Below are 18,745 nucleotides of genomic sequence, written 5' to 3'. Positions count from 1 at the left end.
ACCCAGTGGGTGGCAGCCAGCGAGCAGGGGCAAGCATCTCCCCTCCTGCAGCGCTGGGGAACTCGCTCCCTCCAGCTCCGGCACGTGGAAGCCGTGCGCCCAGAGCGGGCGCCTTTCTCCTGGGACGGGGTGGCCTCTGTGCATGGTGACACTGGACAGCAGGTGGCATGTGGCACTGGGGCATCTTCCAGGACAGAGAGGACCCCAGCTGGGTGCAGCCAAAGAGGAGGGGGAGAAAAAGCCTCATCAAAGAGCGGCATGGACGAGCAGGGCGGGCAGCGAGGCATGGGGCATTCCAGGGCCAGCGCCGAGGCCTGGAGGCTAGACACACAGAAGCATCTGGAAGGAATGAGCAGGAGGTCACGGGAGGAAGGTGCTTTGGGGCCTAGCGGGGGGGGTGGGGAGGGGACACTCTGAGTTCCTGGCAAAGCAGTTTGGTGTTTCTCTGCGGGACAAAGGTTTCGGAGATGGGTTCGTGTTCCTTTCTCAGACGGGGAAACTGAGGCTCAGCCAGATTCCCATAAGTAGCTAATATGTGGGAGTCCCAACCAGCTCCCTGTGCGCAGCCCACCCCCACCCCAGACATCCCTCTTTCCTGGCAGACAGGTTTGGCTCTGAACCACTGGGCTTGATTTCTGATGGGGTGAGAATGGTTGTAGCAGACCTGTTTCACCAGTGAAAGTGCAGCCAGACCTGCTCAGAGAAGCGGTGTGTGTGTGTGTGTGTGTGTGTGTGTGTGTGTGTGTGTGTGTGTGTGCGCGCGCGCGCTCATGTGCATTCACCTTTCACATGACTGGCCGGGTTTGATCCCATGATCCCATGTGGCCCCCTGAGCACCGCCAGGAGTAATTCCTGAGTGCAGAGCTAGGGGTAAGTGCCGAGTATTGCCAGAGTGCGCCCCATCCCGCTTTCAAAAAAAAGCAGATGGGGCTGGAGCGATAGCACAGCGGGTAGGGCATTTGCCTTGCACGCAGCCGACCCGGGTTCGATTCTCAGCATCCCATAGGGTCCCCTGAGCACCGCCAGGAGTAATTCCTGAGTGCAGAGCCAGGAATAGCCCCTGTGCATTGCCGGGTGTGGCCCAAAAAGCAAAAAAAGAAAAGAAAAAGCAGAGAGGAATGTGGAAGAGCCCCCAAGCTGCCCGGGGGAGCCCCAAACCTCCAACACAGGCCATGACAAGCTGGGGATGCTGGCATGGGGGGGAATGGGTGTCATCTGCGTTGGCCCAGGGACACCAGTGATGGTGCTCAGGGCCCCTTGGAAGGGCCTGGGTGGTCCGCAGGGAGAGACCAGCCTCATGGTGTGGGGGAGGGGTCCCGTGGGGGTCACGCGTGCACCCATGTGGACTTCTCCTCTAGTGCTGATGCTGTGTGTGAGCTTAAGGCCACTCTGCAGTGCTGGGGGCAGGGCGGAGGGTGGGGGGCGCAGCAAAGAGGGTGAAGCTGCCGGTGCAGGGACCCCTGTCCAGTCCCACAGTAAGGCCTCTTGCTGTCCCTGGGCGAACCTGTTTAAATCTTGGTCTCTAGGCATGGATCGTTAATGTAGGAGCTCTTACGTCTCTGCGCTCAGGGACGAGGGTTCAGCTGTGAGGCACCTGCCTGGTGTCCCATAGGGTCACCGTGGCACCACCAGGAGTAGTTCCCGAGTTGCAGAGCCAAGAGCCAGCCCTGAGCATCACTGACGTGACCCCCAAAAAAGAATTAAAAAAAAAAGCAGACATAAGTTTAACACCAAATAGTGAGTCACCCCGACAGAGTTCGTGTGTCTCGTTCCTCAGACGAGAGGGAGGCGACACTGTGTGGGATGAGTCCTGTGAGGGCAGGGACCTCGTCTGCCCAGGCCGCCTCAGCCCCCTGCTGGCGAACGGGGCCTGGCAGGTGGGGGTGGGGAGGTGCCCGAGGCTGGCTGGCTGCCCCGGCCGACGCCCCTTGGTCGCAGACACACAAATAGAATCAACACCATCCCCGGCGAGCCTTTCCCAGCAGCTCCTTTCTGCCGAGAACAGCCCTTTGCGCCTGCACGGTGGGGGGCAGGGGGGTGCTGTCCGGGAGAAGCAATGCACAGTGAGTGCCCCCCTCCAGGGCAGAGTCCTGGGCCAGTAGGACCCCCGCACCCGCCTGTCACGTGGCAGGACCTGCACACGTGTCACGTGGTATGTCCTGCTGTTCTGTCACGTGGAAGGCTCTGCACACGTGTCTTTCATGGTGGGCCTCCCGTGAGGTGGCCACGTGGGGCTTCCTCCCACAGTCATGAGCGAGCCGGGGAGTCCCTGCCGGGGTGCCTCCCACCCGTGCCTGGGGTTTTCTCGGCTCGGTAAAATACCCCCTCCGAGCCCCAACCTGCTCAACTGCAGCTTTCTGGCTCGGTTTGGCACTGAATCCAGCGCAGGAAGGGGAGGGCCCGAGGTGGGTCCCCTTGCACACACAGGCGGGCCCCGGGGGTCGACAGCCGCCGACACTGAGTAGCCCCCACTCCGGCCCCTCCTCTCGCAGCCGACGCCTTCTTCAAAGCTGCCATCGGCCTGGTTCCCGAGGTCCCGAAGACCATCAGCGTGGAGGGCAAGCTGCGGCCGTCAGAGCCCTTCCTGCTCGAGTTCCTCTGCAACTTCTTCTCGACACTGCTCATCGTGCCGGTGGGTGCCGCGGCGGGGGTTAGGGGTGTCGGGAGCCTGCTCTGCGTGTCCGGCCTCCAGCTCACAGGCCGTGCCGTCTGCCCGGTGGGAGGTTCTCTGTGCGGCTGTCAGTGTGAGGTGCTAGCGTCCCCGCTGGCGGGGGGCCAGTCCTGGTGGGATGCTTTCCTCGTCTGTGAAGTGGGGGTGGCCGTGTCTGCACTTCAGGGTACTCTGAGGACTCGGGGAGCACATCCCGTCAGGGTGCAGCCCCGGGCCTCGGCGTGGTGAGCTGCCACCGGCGCGGGGCATGGTGGGTGCCAGGGACCCTGGCAGCAGAGCAGGGCTCTGAGGGCCAGTACAGGGCCTGCTTGGTGAAGGTGGGAGCCGGGCCCCCAGCAGCTGTGAGAGCTGAGAGGCTCTTCTGGCCCCCACAGGTGCTGGCCTCGCCCCAGAGCCCAACATCTGCCCAAGTCCCAATCTCTTCTCCCTTTTGAAAGCTCTGTGCTGGGGCTGGAGCGATGGCACAGCAGGTAGGGCGTTTGCCTTGCACGCGGCCGACCCGGGTTTGATTTGCAGCATCCTATACGGTCCCCCAAGCACCACCAGGAGTAGTTCCTGAGTGCAGAGCCAGGAGAAACCTCTGGGCACCACTGGGTGTGACCCAGAAAGAAAAAAAAATGAAAGCTCTGTGCTGGCCTTGCTGCCGTCACGGCCTGAAGCCGTCCAAGGGCACTGTTTGGCTTGGTGGGGGGCACTCCTGCCTCCGTGCTCCGAGTGACCCCCGGCAGTGTTGGGACCTGGTGCTGGGATTTGAGCCGGCATCAGCGGGGTGCGAGGCAAGTGCCCTGGCTGCTGTCCAACTTCTTAAACAGCGTTGCCGCCACTGAAGCTGCAAGCACAGGACATTGCCGCCTGTTAGGTCAGAGACCGTCTCTCTGCCCGTGGGCAGGATCCCTAGGGACCTGCACGGCTCCGTCACCCTGACCACCCTCTGGATGGTGTATCGACCGTCCCATCCCCACACCCCCAGCTCAAGGACATCCCACCCTCATCCTCCTGGCATTTGGATCGAAACTGAGTTGCTGGAACATTCCGATGGTTGTCTGTTTCCAAGGCAGATCATTTGAGGAGTCTCGTTCTGACCACGCACGGAGCAGAACGAAAGCGCCTAGTTAGAAACAGCTGTGCACAGAGACGGCCGGCCGGGCTGGGTCTGGAAGGCTCTGGAAACGGATGGCAGCCTGGCGGCTCAAGGGCCAGGGTTTGAGGCTTCCAGAGTGCGGGATGTCCCCCCCTCTCCCTGAGGCCAGTATCATGACAGCGGTTCCTGTGGGTTTCTTGTCCCTTGCCTCATTGTCAACCCCCCCACATACCCACAATGGACCGGATGTGGGGGTCCCTCCCCCAGAGACAGCACCACACATACACACACTCCCCCAGAGACAGCACGCCACACACACACACACACACACACACACACACACACACACACACACCCCACCCCACCCCCACCCCCGGAAAGTTAACATTGCTGCAGTGCTGGGGTCTCACACGATGACTTGAGCCGCATCCTAACCCTCTGATGGCTCCTGCCCCCAACAGGCCCGGCCTGCCAGGCCAGTGTCCAACAATCCCCCAGGGACAGCCTGGAGGCGGTGCCCGCAGAGAGCCCATCGTGACCTCAGGGGCCCCCTACCTCTGCAACTGTCTGTCAGCGGTGAGAGGTGGGCTGGAATCTAGAACTTTCTTTGTAGGCTTGCTTAGGCCCGGTTTGCGAGAGGCCAGGGACCCACAGGTGTCCCCCCATCCCTGACAGGGCCTTGCCCAGGGCCAGCCTTGCCCTGGGCTCCCGGCTCCTCAGCGGAGGGAAAAAAGCAAAAAAGCCCAGAGGTAGTCGGACCCTTGGAGGGAGAGAGATAAATAAGGTGTTCACTCGGGGTGCTCGGGCAGAAGCCAGGGGAGAACTCGGAGCGGCAGACGGCACAGCCACGGGGCACACGGGAGGGTGTGGGAGAGAAGATTCCAGTCAGCAAGGACTGGAGCCAGGACCCTGCCCCATCCAGCCTGTTGGGGTCTGGCTCTGGCTGGCTCCTCTCACCTGGGAATGCAGCCCCTTGTCCTGCCTTCTGCCTCCCTCCTTCCCTCCCTTCCTCCCTCCCTCCCTTCTTTCCTAATCCTTCCGTCCTGCCTGCCTTCTTCCCTTCCCCCTCCTTCTCCCTCCCCTCTCCTTCCTTCCCTCTCTCCTGCCTGCCTGCCTTCCGCAGTGCTTGGACCTTACTCCTGGTTCTGCGCTCAGTCCCTTAGATGGGCTCAGGGATTGACCCGGGTGCATGGACACACAAGGCAAGCCCCTCCCCACCGTCCCAGGGCTCCAGCCAAGGGTTAGGGCTTGCCCAGGAGCCTGCAGCCCTGCTTCTCCCCACCCCCCAGCCGCAGGCCAGGGCATCCCAGCCCCCACCCCTCCCTTTGCTTCCAGCCTGTGGCCTCAGGGTCTCCCCCCTGTTAGAGTTTGCCTCTGTGCACAAGTGCTGAGGGGGTGGGGAGGCCGCAGAGCAAGCAGAGCTTCCATCCGTTCATTCCCCTCCTCATTCCTTCCTTCCAGCATTCCTTCCTTTCTCCCTCCATCCACCCATTCTCGGCCAACTGCTGAGTGCAGGCGGGGGCAGGCGCTCCTGGACAGTGGATCGTGGCTGCTGGCCGTGCACATCCCCGAGCTCTCCAAGCTCTCTTCCAGTCCAGTTTTGCTGCCGGGAGACCTGGAGACCATCCCTGAGCCGGGCCAGGCCCCGGGAGAGGCGTGAGACCGTCCCTGGCTCCATCCCCCAAAAACTGCCAGGACGGGCCCAGAAACAGCTCAGATAAGACCCCCCCCGCCCCCCCGAGTCCTGGCTCGGCCTCTCCCGGGAGAACGTCCTGCTAACACTGCTGAACAGGCTTGAGAGTGAAGCCGGATTTGAGGCTGGTGCCTTGGGGGGTGATGGGGAGGGGACCCAGCCTGGGAGGGGGCTTCTGCTCTCCAAGGCCTGCAGCCCCCTTGGGGTGTTGTCTGTCACTAGAGCGCTGTGCCCATCACAGCAGGGCGGCCCAGCCCAATGGGCTGACAGCAGAGGGTCCCCCTGTGCAGGGTCACTCGCTTGTGTCCCCAGCCTCACCTCAGGCACCGCAGCTGCGTGAGCTGGGGGCTCCACTGGGAGGCTTGCATTTGGGTTGTAGCTTGGTGGGGTTTGTTTGTTTTTGCTTTTTGGATGACGCCCAGCCGATCAAGGGCTCCTCCGGCTCTGCACTCAGGCGTCACTCCTGGCGGTGCTCGGGGAACCCCAGGGGATGCTGGGAATTGAGCCCGGGTCAGCCGTGTACAAGGCAAACACCCTCCCCACCGGCCATCGCTCCGACCCTCTGGGTTGTAGCTTGGGGCCACTCCGCTGCGACTCCCAGCTGGGTGCTCGTGGGGTGGGGCTGGGTGGCCCCATGACCCAGGGTGCGTTGCTCTCTCCTGCTGCTGCTGCTGCCCCTCTGGAGCAGGACTGACCCTGTGTCGGCGCCCCTTAGGACCACCCCGAGCATGGGGTCCTGTTCCTGGTGCGGGAGCTTCTCAACGTGATCCAGGACTATGCGTGGGACTGCGGCGGCGACGACAGGGTGCGGCTGTACACGTGCGTGCTGCACCTGCTGGCAGCCATGAGCCAGGAGACCTACCTCTACCACATAGACAAGGGTAGGCGCTGCCCACCAGCTTCGCCACCCCTGCCAGTCCCTGCCCCCGGCCCCCCTGGCCCTTTGGGGGTGCTCTGTCGCTATCCCGTGTGTAACTCCTTGGGCGAGCAGGGGAGTGGCGTGCGTGCCTGCAGCCCCCACTGTGGGCGGGCAGGGCTGGGGTCCTTCCTTTGCTCTGGCCCTGCAGTGTTCCCTTGCTGGTGGGAGCGGGGCTCCAGGGTCTGAGTGAGGTCAGACTCCCCCCACCCCCCAGCATCCCCAGAACCTCATGGGCTGGGGATCTGCCCATCTGAGGGGGGGAAGGGAGGGAGTGGGGAAGCTCCGCTCGGACTGTCCTCATGGGCAGCCCCAACCCCAGAGTAACAGGCCCCTACATGTGGGAGTGGACACAGGATGTCATGGGGATCTGCTGTTTCATGGTTTGGGGAGGGAAGGAGGTCACTCCTGGCTCTGTGCTCTGTGCTCAGGGATCATTCCTAGCAGCGCTCAGGGACGACACAGGATGCCTGGAATGGACCCCAGGTTGTTCCCCTGCAAGGCAAGTGCCTTCCCCACCATCTTAATCTGTCCGGGCTAGATGCCCACACATCTGCGAGCCTTAATCTCTTGGGATAAATGTCCCAGTAGCACTGTAGCACTGGCCTCCCATTGTTCATCAGTTTGCTCGAGCGGGCACCAGTAATATCTCCATTGTGAGACTTGTTACTGTGTTTGGCATATCGAATACGCCACGGGGAGCTTGCCAGGCTCTGCCCTGCAGGCGGGATACTCTTGGTAGCTCTGAGAGGGACAGAGGAATCGAACCCGGGTCGGCCTCATGCAAGGCAAACTCCCTACCCGCTGTGCTCCAGCCCCAAGTCCCAGTAGACACATGTAGAGGGCTTTGAGAAGGGGAGATTCTTCCCAGGAAGGGAGCATAGAGAGAGCAGAGACAGGACCCGCCCCAGGTGCCAACGTGCTGGGTTTAAAGGTCTCATAAGCTGGAGTAGGAGCTGTACAGTACAGCGGGGAGGGTGCTTGCCTACATGCGGCCGACCCGGCTTTGATCCCCTCCTGGTTCCTGAGCAGTGCCAAAAGCGATTCCTGAGCATGGCTGGGTCTGACCCAAAAACGAAACAAAAGGTCCCATAAGCTGGCCCACCTGCCCATCTCCCATGTCCAGTCCCCGGCAGAGTGAGGCTCGGAGCTTCCCCTCTGCCTCCGTCCCAGGGGTTGCTGCTGAAGGCAGCCCTTTCCCGCATGGGGCGCAGCGCGGCCATCTGTTCTGTTCGCGTGAGCACCAGGACTTTGCTGGAACCCTCTGGAAGGCCGCGTGCCTTCCCTGGACCCTAGATCCCGCCCTGGCTTGGGCTGGCATGTGCGCGGGGCAGCCTCACTCCTCCTGCTTCTCTGTCCTCAGTGGACTCCAACGACAGCCTCTATGGCGGGGACTCCAAGTTCCTGGCAGAAAACAACAAGCTGTGCGAGACGGTGATGGCGCAGATCCTGGAGCACCTGAAAGCCCTCACCAAGGATGAGGTGGGTCCCCTGCCCCTCAGCCTGCCCCGCCTTAGCACCGTGTCCCCTCAGCCGTGAGGGGGGGGGGGGGGTAATGAGGCTCAGCCCCACCTCTGCCTGGAGTCCAGAGAAATGGGGTGTGTCTCAGCCTCACGCCCCTGAACCCGGACTCTTACCCCTGGAATCCCTGGACGTACTGCCGAGTCTGCGGCGTCTTCCCCGTTTTTTTCCAGGTTTTCCCAGGTCTCGGCTGGGAGCAGACTGGTTGGCTTCTCGGGGCTTTCCCTGGCCAGGATGGAGCGGGAGGAACTGGCATCTGGCCTCTCCACTCTCGCGGCATTGCAGGAGCCAGTGGGCTCCTCGAGGGGGGCAGCCGAAGGTCCTTCCGGGACCCCGGCCTCCCGAGGGTGGCTTCTCCAAGCATGACCCAGGCTCCTCCGGCTGCACCTTGGGGATGCGCTCGGGGGAGGCAGAGCCGACCGCTTTCCTCAGACGGGTTCCCCTGAGCTACCCCAAGGGGGACACCAGTGAGGATCGTACTGATGGTGGGGGGCCAGCACGAAACTCGGGGCCCGCCAGGGGGTCACGGGGAGGCCACAGGAAGGAACCGGGCCACCCTCCCACCCAGACTGGCGCCAACTGCCTTCTCCCCGCAGGCCCTGAAGCGCCAGAGCTCGCTGGGCCTGTCCTTCTTCAACAGCATCCTGGCCCACGGCGACCTGCGCAACCACCGGCTCAACCAGCTCTCCGTCAGCCTGTGGCACCTGGCGCAGAGGCACGGCTGTGCCGACCCCCGGGCCATGGTGAGACGCTGGGGGATGGCGGGGCGCAGCGGGCCCCTCCCGGCCCCAAGGGCGAGCGACGTTTCTTTCCTCCAGAGACAGACCAGCCCGAGTCATTCCTAGTCACCCCACATCGGGTTTTCTTTTTTCTTTTTTTTTGGGGGGGGGGTCACACCCGGCAATGCACAGGGGTCACTCCTGGCTCTGCACTCAGGAATTACTCCTGGCGGTGCTCAGGGGACCATATGGGATGCTGGGAATCGAACCTGGGTCAGCCAGGTGGAAGGCAAACGCCCTACCCGCTGTGCTATCGCTCCAGCCCCCCACATCGGGTTTTCTTGGAGGCCGCTAGCTCCCTGAGCAGTGCTCAGTCCCTGGGGTCCTCAGCTTAGGCTGCTTAGGCTGATGGTGGGGTGTTGCAGGGGACCACCAGGGTTGCCCAGGCCGTGTTCTGGGGCCATGTGCTACTGGGGCTCAAGTTTTGTATCCCTCAACCTCTGAACTCTGCACCGCCTTCTGTGGGGTGGGAGTGTGTGTCTGGGGGGGAGTTGGGCCAGAGCGGGCAGCGGGTGGTGCTGGGGATTCAAACCAGGGTCAGTTGCTTACAGAGTGGCACCTTGCCCGTGGGCCCATGTTTAAACCCTCACTAAACCTCCTTTTAAAAGCGCGGAGGGGGACGGGTTTGCCTTGCACGCGGCCAACCCAGCTTCGATTCCCAGTATCCCATGGGGTCCCCCAACACCGCCAGGAGTGACCCCTGTGCATCACCAGGTATGACCCAAAAAGCAAAAAAGAAAAACGTAAGAGAGCGAGGGGTAGCAGAAGCCACTTCCTTCAAGCCTGCAGGGTCCTTTCCTTTCGGTGCCCTCCAGAACTGACCTGCCATCCGGCAGGAAAGTGCCAGCCCAGAAGGTGGCTCGTCCGAACCAGAAGGGACCCGGCTGTCTCTTTCCTCCTAGGTGAAGACTCTGGAGTACATCAGGCAGCAAAGCAAGCAGCCGGAGATGGCTCACCTGACGGAGCTGGCCCTCCGGCTCCCGCTGCAGAGCAGGACCTGACCTCGCGGCCCGGCCAGGGCCTGGGCTCAGGGCACGCCTAGGAAGGCCACGTCTCTGCCGGTCCTCACACACACGGGGCGCAACGATCGTCATCGCAGCCTCCCTGACGCAGCCTCCCGGAGCACCCTGAGCACATGGGCCGCCACAGGGGAGGGGGGGTGTGGGTGAGCCCGAGGAGCGGCAGCGCCACCCGCCTTGTGCCCACAAAGTGCTCAGGCCCCAGCGATGGAACCCTGCCTTGAGCGCAGAGGGCTGGGTGGCCCAGAGAACATTTCCTGTCCCGTGCAGCTCTTTTCGGACTCCGACCATGGCCGTGGGTGGCAGAGAAAGAAGCGTCTACCACAAGGCCCCCGCGGCTTCTGGACGTGAATAATCCTCAAGGAACATGTTGCGTTTCTGCGGGTCCCATTGCTGCGACTCTTCATCCGGGACGAGCAAGTTAGTCACTGCGGCAGCCGCGATCCCAGACCACCCGCCCAGGACCTGCTGACCTCCCTGCTCCCGAGCTGCCAGGCTGAGAGAGGAGGAGATTAGTGCGGCCCGGGGGCCACCGCCTCCAGCGCGGCTCAGGAGCAGGGCTGCCAGGCTGTGGGTCGTAAAAGCCCCCCGCTGCTCTTCTGGAAGCCTTGCATCAGGCAGACTGGCACTTCGTCTGCGCTGGAAAATGCACGAGACAGTTCCTCTCGGACCTCTTGACCCCCCACGTCAGTGTGGACCTGCTGCAGTCTGGTCACGAGCCTCCCGGGGCTTTCCTGGCCTACCCAACGGCCTTCCACGTCCCATACCATCGCCTAGGCCACCCCATCGCCCTTTACGACCTAATACAGAAACTCGGAGAGCACAGTGGTGTGACTCAAATATGCCCAAGGTGGCCTTTATTTCACCCATTATTTCCATTATAATTCTTTCTTGTGACACTTAAAAAAAAAACGAGGCTATTTCAGTAGGTCTAAAGGCTGGGAGGGCTACAGGGAGTGTTTGGGCCACATTGTGTGAAGGTGCCCGGCTCCCTTGGGGATGTGAGACGGAGTGGGGGGCTGGGGGACACTCCTGGTACCTGGAGAGATCAGACGTGGACACATTGGTTCCTGCCATTCGCCACTAGGTCCCCAGAAGAACCCCCAAGATCCTGGGCTCCGAGCTCAGCCCCAAGAACAAAGGGGGAGGCTGGCTTGGCCCCCCGCCCCCACCCAGCAGAGGAAGTTCGGGCCCATCTTTGGGGATGCGAGCCAGGCGCCTCTGCCTGCAGCGGCTGAAACGGGCGAGGAAGACGGATGTTCTCCCTGCCCGTTCCTCGGCCCGCTTCCCGCTGGCCTCTTCCGCCTACTACGGAACTCCCATTCCTGGGCCAGAGGTAGTAGAGGGCTCGGGGCATGCGGCCGAGCCTGGTTCGATCCCACAGCACCAAATACGGCCCCCCCGAGCCTAGCCAGGGCTTGCTCCTGTGCACAGAGCCAGGAAGAGCAAAAGCACCGTGGGGGCGAGGCCCCAACAGCAACCAGGGAAGGGAAAGCACCTTTTCCCTCTGCGGGACCCCGGAGTCCCCAGAGCTCTTCTGAACAAAACTCCCTGGTGGGGACAAATGAGCAGTGACCCAGGTGCTGGCGTGAATGGATTGGTGGGGGGGCTGGCTCTGGCAAATCGATCTCCTTCACCCTTGCACCTCAGTTTCCTCATCTGTAAGATGGGGAGCATCATAGCACCTGGTTTGCGATGAGGAGGAGGAAGTAAATAGGATGCCAGGGTAGTTTTTTCCACGAGGCCCCGCCAGGCACACCGGGAGCCCCCGAGCAGGAGCTGTGCCACCCGGCTCTGGGCCGGGGCTGGGGCCGGGAGGGGCCCACCTGTGCCCGCCTCCCAGCTCTCAACAGCCACTTCCCCACCACGTGTCCGCCACACCCCGCTGTCCCTCGTCCTCTCCAGGGTCTGGGGCCCGGGCCAGGCCGAGACTCCGGCTCACGCCGGCCCGACTCACAAGTGCGATTCTGTGGGGAAGGCGGACAACAGCCGTTTAATCTTCGAACTTGAGCGACCTGGAGCCGTTCTTGTCGATGTAGAAGACCCGGTCGGCCTGGGAGCGGAAGCCAAGGCCGACGCCGCGCCGGCAGCGGTAGTCCAGGGCGCGGTCGTAGTCGCGCTGCAGGTGCCGCTGCAGCATGTCGGCCGCCCGCTGGTCCAGGGCCATGTTGGTCCTGCTCATCACGTCACGGGAGCGGCTGTAGGACGGCGACAGGTTCTTGAGGCCGCCCATCAGCTTGAAGAACTTCAGCCTCTTCTCATCGGTGTCGAACTCCGAGGTGTCCCACTGGCCGAAACGGGTCTCCTGCGTGAGGAGGGCGAGAGGGTCACCCTGGTCCTCGGACCCTCTCCCTGGGCGGGCGCCAGGGCAGGAGACGCCTGCAGGGGACTCCCGCGCCCCAGGAAGAGCCTCACAAGGAAGGCGCTGCTGTCCCATGGGGGGGGGGGCCAAGCCTGATGGGACGGCGACAGGCCAACCGCAGGCCCCCCTGTGCATGGCTCGCCTATGGCGGTGCGGCCCTGCCCGTCACCTCACCCCCACGCCACCCCAGTGGCCTCGGCACTCTCGCCTCACCCCAGAACCCCTACCTCCCCACCCCTCCTGCCTCGGCACCCACCTCACCCGCACACAGCCCCCCTCCCCTCAGCACCCCACCCCCACCATCCCTCCTCGTCGGCGTTCCCCTCACCCCACCTCAAGAGACTCAACCCAGCCTCACCTCACCCCAACACCTCACCCCACGCCAGCGCCCTCGCCTCGCCTCAACCCCTTCCCCTACCTTAGCGTCCTCCCCTCCCCTCCCCCTCAGCGCCAGCAGTCTGCCCCAGGTCTCTGAGAAGGGAGCCGGCCAGAGGGAGGAAGTGCGGCAGTCACGAAGGGAGCAGGGAGGCCCAGAGCCCGCTAGGGAGAGCAGGGCCCAAGGACTGACCCCTCGCTCCCGGGACCCGGGGAGAGACAGGCCCCGGCGCCAGGTCAGATCACCTCACCCGAGCCTCACCGCGCTCAAGGCAAGCTCCCGCCGGCCGCACCATCTCCCTCGCGGCCACTACCCTCACCCACACCGACGGTGCCCTCCCGGGCCCACTGAACGGCAGACCCACGCTTTCTTCCGGTGTGGCTTTGGGAGCATACCTGGCCATGCTCAGGGAGCACTCCTGGCGGGCTCGGGGTGACACCTATGGGGTGCTGGGATGGAGGCCAGGTGAGCCCCCTGCAGAGCCAGCGCCCTCCCTGCTGGCCTATGGCTCTGCCTCAGCCCTACCGCCTCAGCTTGGGGAGGAGAACCAGCGAGGCTATGCTGACCCCCACCTCGCAGAGCCACAGCCAGATCTTTCTAGAACCAAGAAGCTGCCTCCAGCACCCAGGGTCTGAGGACAACACTGCCAACCACACCGGAGGGCCCCCCGGCACCCCACAGTCAAGTGGCCCTGCGTGCACCTCCCGAGCAGAACCGCACCCCTGTGCCAACTCCCCCAATCCCACCCTAGGCCCGCCCCTCACTCGGGGCACCAAGGGACTGGGTGAGAAGTGGCAGAGCCCACCATGACCCAGGCAGGGGCCAAGTCCCTTTCACAGGTGTGAACAGGCTCGAGGCGCGGGAGCAGGGCCAGGAAGGATCTTGGGTCCCGACGCCGACGGCGGGGTTCACACGGGAGGCCTGTGCCTGGCGCTGCCTCCCCCTCCACCCCGTGAAGACCCCATGGACAGGATCCCCTCCTCCCCTCTGCCCCCTGTCCCCACCTCCCTGGTCAGGGGACACCTGAGCTCAGGCAAGTTCCCATGCGGCCAGGGCACTGCATGGCCCTGCCAGGAGCGACATGTCCCCGACACCCCACATGGGTCCCAGCCGCAGACCCAGGGGCTGGCCGGGGTCGCCTGTCCCTCTGCGTCCCCTCCAGAGACCAGGCTAGGAAACTCACCGTCCACTGGCACTGGCTGGAGTTGGATGTTTCAGTCTTGCCTGACTCCCGGTCGATCTCTTCCTGCAAGGCCTTCCGCCTCACCTGGGAGGGGACAGAGGGGGCAGGGGGTGGTGAGGGCCGGGCACACACACAGGGAGAGCGAGCAGCTTCACAGGGCCACACAAGCTGCCTGGCAGCGCCCCCAGGCTCACCTCCCGGCGGGAGTCGCCCCCAGACACACGGGTGATTCGCCAGGGAAGCCTGGCTAAAGCACGAGGGCCCCGGGGCCGAGCCACTCTGAGTGGCAGCCAGCCAGAGTGCCACCTGCTGCCAGCCACATGTTCTGGGCGCGCAGAGGCTGGCTTGGAGTCCCCCGATGCACCCACAGCAGGGCGCACACTGGAGCTTTCTGCACCTCGGTCTTGGAGCCCCACCGGGGGCTACAGGCAACACTGGGGTTTCACAGGACAAGGGACGCCTAGCACCCAGGTCGCGCAACTAAGAATGCCGGTGCCCGCCTGGCCCAGGACGCCATGGGCGCCAACAGGCACACGAGAGAAAGCGCCAGGACAGCCCTCAGCTGCCAACGGAGCGGGCCCTGGGGAGGGGGCGTCACAGACGCAAAGCCCAGCGCCGGCTCGGGAGAAGCCCCACGTGGGCACAGCCAGCAGCATAAAGTGGGACAGGCACGGGAAACACCGCACGCGGGGTGGCGGGGGAGCGAAGTGGCAGCCCCGGCCGGCGGGACGCACGGGAGGCTGCCCTGGGGTCTGTCCCCAGCACCACACGGGGTCCCCCAGCCCTGCGAGGGGTGGTCTCTGAGCACAGAGCCAGGAGTAGCCGTGAGCACTGCCGGGGGTGTGGCCCCCAAACAAGAAGAAATGCGGCTCCTGGAGAAGCAGCAGGCCGCCGAGAGTGGCCTCGTGGTCCTGAACGCAGAGATGCGGATGCCCCGGCCCGCCGCTCCAGGCATCGCTTCCTCCTGTTGACTGGCTGGTTTTGTTTGGGGGCCACACCCGGCGACGCTCAGGGACGACTCCTGGCTCTGCACTCAGGAATCATTCCTGGCGGTGCTGGGGGGCCCTATGGGACGCCGGGGATTGAACCCGGGTCGGCGGTGAGCCAGGCAATCGCCCAACCCGCTATATTTCGCTCCAGCCCCGCCCCCTCAAACAAAATAATCAAAAACAACCACAGTGAAGTTCCAGACTCATGGCAGAGCAAGCATGGGAAAAAGCGTCCCTCGGATTGACAGAAGTGTGTCGTCCCGGGGGACAGACGCTTCCCGATGACCCGCAGGGTTCACGTGGCACGCAGCCAGGAAGCCAAGCGGCGGCTGTTGGGGTGACACGGGCTGGGGCCCCGTCTGGGTCTGTGCTGTGACGTCCCCAAAGCCTCTCGGTCCCACTATGATACCCAGGCCTGGGGAGTCGCTCCTGGACCCCAAGGGCGGCAGATCTGGGACCCCCGGGGGATCCACTGGCGCCCCCCCACGCCCCTTTCTGGCACGCTGCCGCCACCACACCCTGTCCCTGCTCTCTACCCCCGCGGGCCCACAACTTCCTGCCCAACCCGGGGGACGCCATCAGGGCACGGCCTGCCCTCCCGCCAGCATCCGACAGGCCCCAATCCCACCCAACAAAGGGCGCGCGGGTGGGCAGAGCGGTGCTGGGGGACCCGCTCCCGACATGAGGCGGCAGGCTGACCTGGTCAATGTGCAACTCGTCCATGTTGCCCTTCTTCTCCAGCACCACCTCCAGGTCCGTGTCGGGGGCCTGCGCGAGAGGACAAGGGCGTCACAGACCCGAGGGAGCCCCCGGCCACCACTGCCTCCCGAAACTGGGTCCAGCTGGGAAGAGGGGGTGGCTCAGGCACGCACCCCCTCTCCTGCCCAACAGCTACCTGACGGCCCCTGGGCCTCCCCAGACCGGGAGGGGGAGGGGGCGAGGGCAGCCGGGACGGGGTCCAGGCACATCCCCCCCATCTCCCCATCATCTGGAGAACCTCATCCCAGATGCCTGTGCCACCACTCCTGCTCCATTCCCCACCGCAGCTCCTTAGAGCTCTGCACCCAGTGGGATTAGGAAACACCCCCGCCCACCACCCACCTTCAACATCAAGAGAGAGAGCCGACAGAGGGGTTCCTATGAAACCCCATCTGGACATGCCAGGCTTTTTTTTTCCCTGTTGGGTCCCACCCGGCAATGCACAGGGGTTCCTCCTGGCTTATGCACTCAGGAATTACTCCTGGCGGTGCCCGAGGGACCCTACGGGATGCTGGGAATCGAACCCAGGTCAGCACAGCTACCCACTGTGCTATCGCTCCAGCCCCATGCCAGACTCTTCTGTGCAGACGCAAGAAGTGGGACGAGCCTCAAGCACGAGGGGCTCCCGCACGAGCCCCTGGAGGCAGAGGCTGGAGAGCTCTGCCCCTTTCAGGGAGTCGGGCCACAGGGTCACAGGGAGCACCGGCCCCCAACTCTAGCCCGGCTCGTCGCGAGGCGCAGCAGTCCCTGCCGCGGCGGCACCCACCTCCTGCGGGGTCTCTTCCGCCGCGGGGCACTCCCTCCTTTTCTTCTTCTTCTTGCGCTTCGCGGCCAGCTCCTCCAGGTCGGCCAGCCCCGCCTTCTCCTTGCACTTCTTCGGCTTCTTCTTCGTGGGGACCTTGGGGCCGTCGCCGATGGGGAGGCACTCGGCGGCGTCCAAGCCCTTAGCCGGCTTCTTCTTGCCGGACTTGCGCGGGCTGCTGTCCAGGGCCCGGGAGCGCCGGGCCAGGCCGGGGGCGAGCTCCACCTCTGGGCAGCAGGTCTTCTTCTTCCGCTTGAGCTTGGCGCCGCTCCTGGGGCTCCCCTGCTTGCGCTTCTGCCCCCAGGCGGCCGGCTCGTCCCCGGCCGCACCCCCCAGGGTGTCCATGGCGTCCCCCGCCTCGCAGAACCAGGCGGCGTGGCCTGCAGAGAGCCCGGGCTCCGGGGATTTCTTGCGGGCCTTCTTCAGCTTCTTGCTGCTGGCCTTCTCGCTTGGCCGGGGGTCCAGACCCTTGGTCCGGGCGTCAGGGGACAAGGTCAGCGGCCACAGCGACTTCCGCCTCTTCTTCTTCTCCCCACCACCCCCGCCAGCCAGCTCGGACCTCCTGGGGCTCGAGGGCTTGGAGCGGCGGCCCCGGAACTCAGGGACAAGGGACTCGTCGCAGAGCGGGCTGTAGGGGCCTTTCTTCTTCTTCTTCTTCTTCTTCATCAGCGGTGACTCCGGGCCCCGCCCCCGGGCCCCACACTTGGTGGGGGACGCAGCCCGGGAGGTGGAGAACCCCGAGAAGTAATTGCCACTGTCCAGCACCGAGTACTGAGTCTCGGGGTCCCGCACCACTTTCTTCTTCTTCTTCTTTTTCTTCTTCTCTGGGAGCCCCAGGCCCAGATCACCCTTGTGGGTCTTGGTGATCATCACTGGAAAGACAAGAAGTGGCGTCAGTTTACCGGCCTGGGAGCTGCGGTGGAGGTTGGGGGGTGCCCCCAGCCAGCTGCTCCCCGCAGTGCCCCTGGGAAAAGGACATGGGGGGAGGAAGACACTCCAGAGGGTGACACCCCAGGGTAACGTCCAAGAGCCCCTCTCAGCTGGGGGAAATGACCCTTTCTGCCCCCAGGGGCTGCTGGGAGGACCAAGAACACCCAGAGCCTGCAGATGCCCATGACACCCTCACAGTCACGCCCTCAGCACTGTCCCCTTCCCTGGTGGACGGGGTTGGCCAGCCCACGGCAGCCTGACGCCCCCATTCCCACCCGAAAGCAGCTGCAGCGACCTGCTCTGGGCTGGAGACCCATTCCCTCTGTGTGAGGAGCCGACCAGCCAGATGCTGGGCCTCAGTTTCCCCTAAGTGGGGAGGGGAACAAGAGCTAAGCGGGGCTCAAGCACCCGCCATGCAGGCAGCTGACTCAGGCTCCATCTCAGCACGTCAGTGGCACCTCCCTGGACACAGCCCATTTCCGGTTCCTGCCGCTCAGGGCACAGGGATGACCCCAGCATGGGAGCACTGGACATCCAGAGGCCAGGCCAGGAGTCTCTTCAGCTGCGGCTCTCCTGGGCATCAGATCTGAAGTTGGGGGGAGGGGTACACCACATGACTGCAAAGAGTCCTAGGGGGACAGGCTGGGGGGGCAGGGCAGAGAGCACCTACCCAGCATCCACTCCTGGCCCATCTCTCTGGAACCCCCAGAGGCTGGCTCTGGACCTGGCACAGGGCAGGGGCTGGATCTTCCCAGTGCCAGTGAATGCCAGAGAGTCAGGAATGAACGGGGTAACTGCCCCCAGGGCCGGAGGGCTGCCTCGTTGGGTGGCCCACCCCAGTTCAATCTCCTGCACTGCACAATGCCCTCAGCATCCTGGATGATGCAGGCCTGAAGGCCCCCCAGCGCCTCCAGAATGGACTGGACGGATCCCCAGCATCGCCATGAAAGGCCACACCACCACCACCCGAGGCAGCATCAAGAAGCGTGCAGGTCATTTGTGGAGCTTAAACCAACATAACATGAGGCTGACGCCAAGGACCGTAGAGGGTGAGGCAGTTAGACTGCCCCATAGCTGGAAGGCTGCCTCATGAGCCGAGGGGGGAAGGCAGCTGGACCAGGAAGGGATCACCAAGTCGGTGATGGTCGGAGGGACTGCTGGGGATGGGAGACGTGTGCAGAAGGCGGACGAAGGGCCAAACACGACAACCTCTCGGTGTCACAACGAGCAAAAGTAGAGAGGGAGTAGGGGGCACCAAGTCTGCCACGGAGGCGGGGAGGGTGGGAAACGGGGGCGCGTGCCGGGGATCCTGGCGGTGAGGAGTGGGGGCCCCGCTCGCCCGGGGTGGGGGAGGGGCTGGTCCCGGCCCGGCGTCCGCCCGGGATTCGCACCCCGCCCGCGGGCTCGGGGTCGCCGGCCCTCCCCGCGCCGGGGCCCCGCTCCAAGGCGGGGGGACTTCCTGCGGGCGGGGCGTCCGGCTCCTCCCGCGCCCCCACCCCGCGCCCCCACCCCGCGCCGCGCGACCGGCTCACCCGCGGGCGCCACTTCTCCGGCCGCACGTGAGAGCGCGCTCCGCCGCGACCCGGAAGCGAACCGTAGGTCGCAGGCCCGCCCCCGCGAGGCCCGGCTCCTTCCGGGTCGCGGCCAGGGCGCCAGCGCCGTCG

At 64.4% G+C, this 18,745-nt stretch overlaps 2 protein-coding genes across 2 annotated transcripts in view; one reads left to right on the top strand and one right to left on the bottom strand.

The window, feature by feature from the left end:
- The window catches only part of VPS35L (VPS35 endosomal protein sorting factor like), a 57,074-nt gene extending 46,564 nt beyond the window's left edge, over positions 1 to 10,510 (top strand). Inside the window, exons 27-31 of the mRNA XM_056138788.1 lie at positions 2,493 to 2,632; positions 6,161 to 6,326; positions 7,725 to 7,843; positions 8,479 to 8,625; positions 9,564 to 10,510. Coding sequence (XP_055994763.1) covers positions 2,493 to 2,632; positions 6,161 to 6,326; positions 7,725 to 7,843; positions 8,479 to 8,625; positions 9,564 to 9,662 — 671 coding nt within the window. The 3' untranslated portion in view covers positions 9,663 to 10,510. The remainder of the gene's footprint in view (positions 1 to 2,492; positions 2,633 to 6,160; positions 6,327 to 7,724; positions 7,844 to 8,478; positions 8,626 to 9,563) is intronic.
- Positions 10,511 to 10,515: 5 nt separating this feature from the next.
- On the bottom strand, positions 10,516 to 18,740 carry KNOP1 (lysine rich nucleolar protein 1). Its single transcript, XM_056138789.1, has 5 exons — positions 18,614 to 18,740; positions 16,116 to 17,023; positions 15,290 to 15,358; positions 13,602 to 13,685; positions 10,516 to 11,985 (listed from the first exon to the last, which is right to left on the bottom strand). Exons 2-5 carry the CDS (start codon positions 17,019 to 17,021, stop codon positions 11,674 to 11,676), a joined length of 1,371 nt encoding a protein of 456 aa, XP_055994764.1. The 5' UTR covers positions 17,022 to 17,023; positions 18,614 to 18,740; the 3' UTR covers positions 10,516 to 11,673.
- Between the last annotated feature and the right edge of the window lie 5 nt (positions 18,741 to 18,745).

The sequence above is a fragment of the Sorex fumeus genome, unplaced genomic scaffold, assembly GCF_029834395.1.
Source record: "Sorex fumeus unplaced genomic scaffold, SorFum_2.1 ptg000130l, whole genome shotgun sequence".
NCBI classification, from domain to species: domain Eukaryota; kingdom Metazoa; phylum Chordata; class Mammalia; order Eulipotyphla; family Soricidae; genus Sorex; species Sorex fumeus.
Note: the sequence above shows the minus strand (reverse complement) of the source record. Positions and strands in the feature narration are given on the sequence as shown.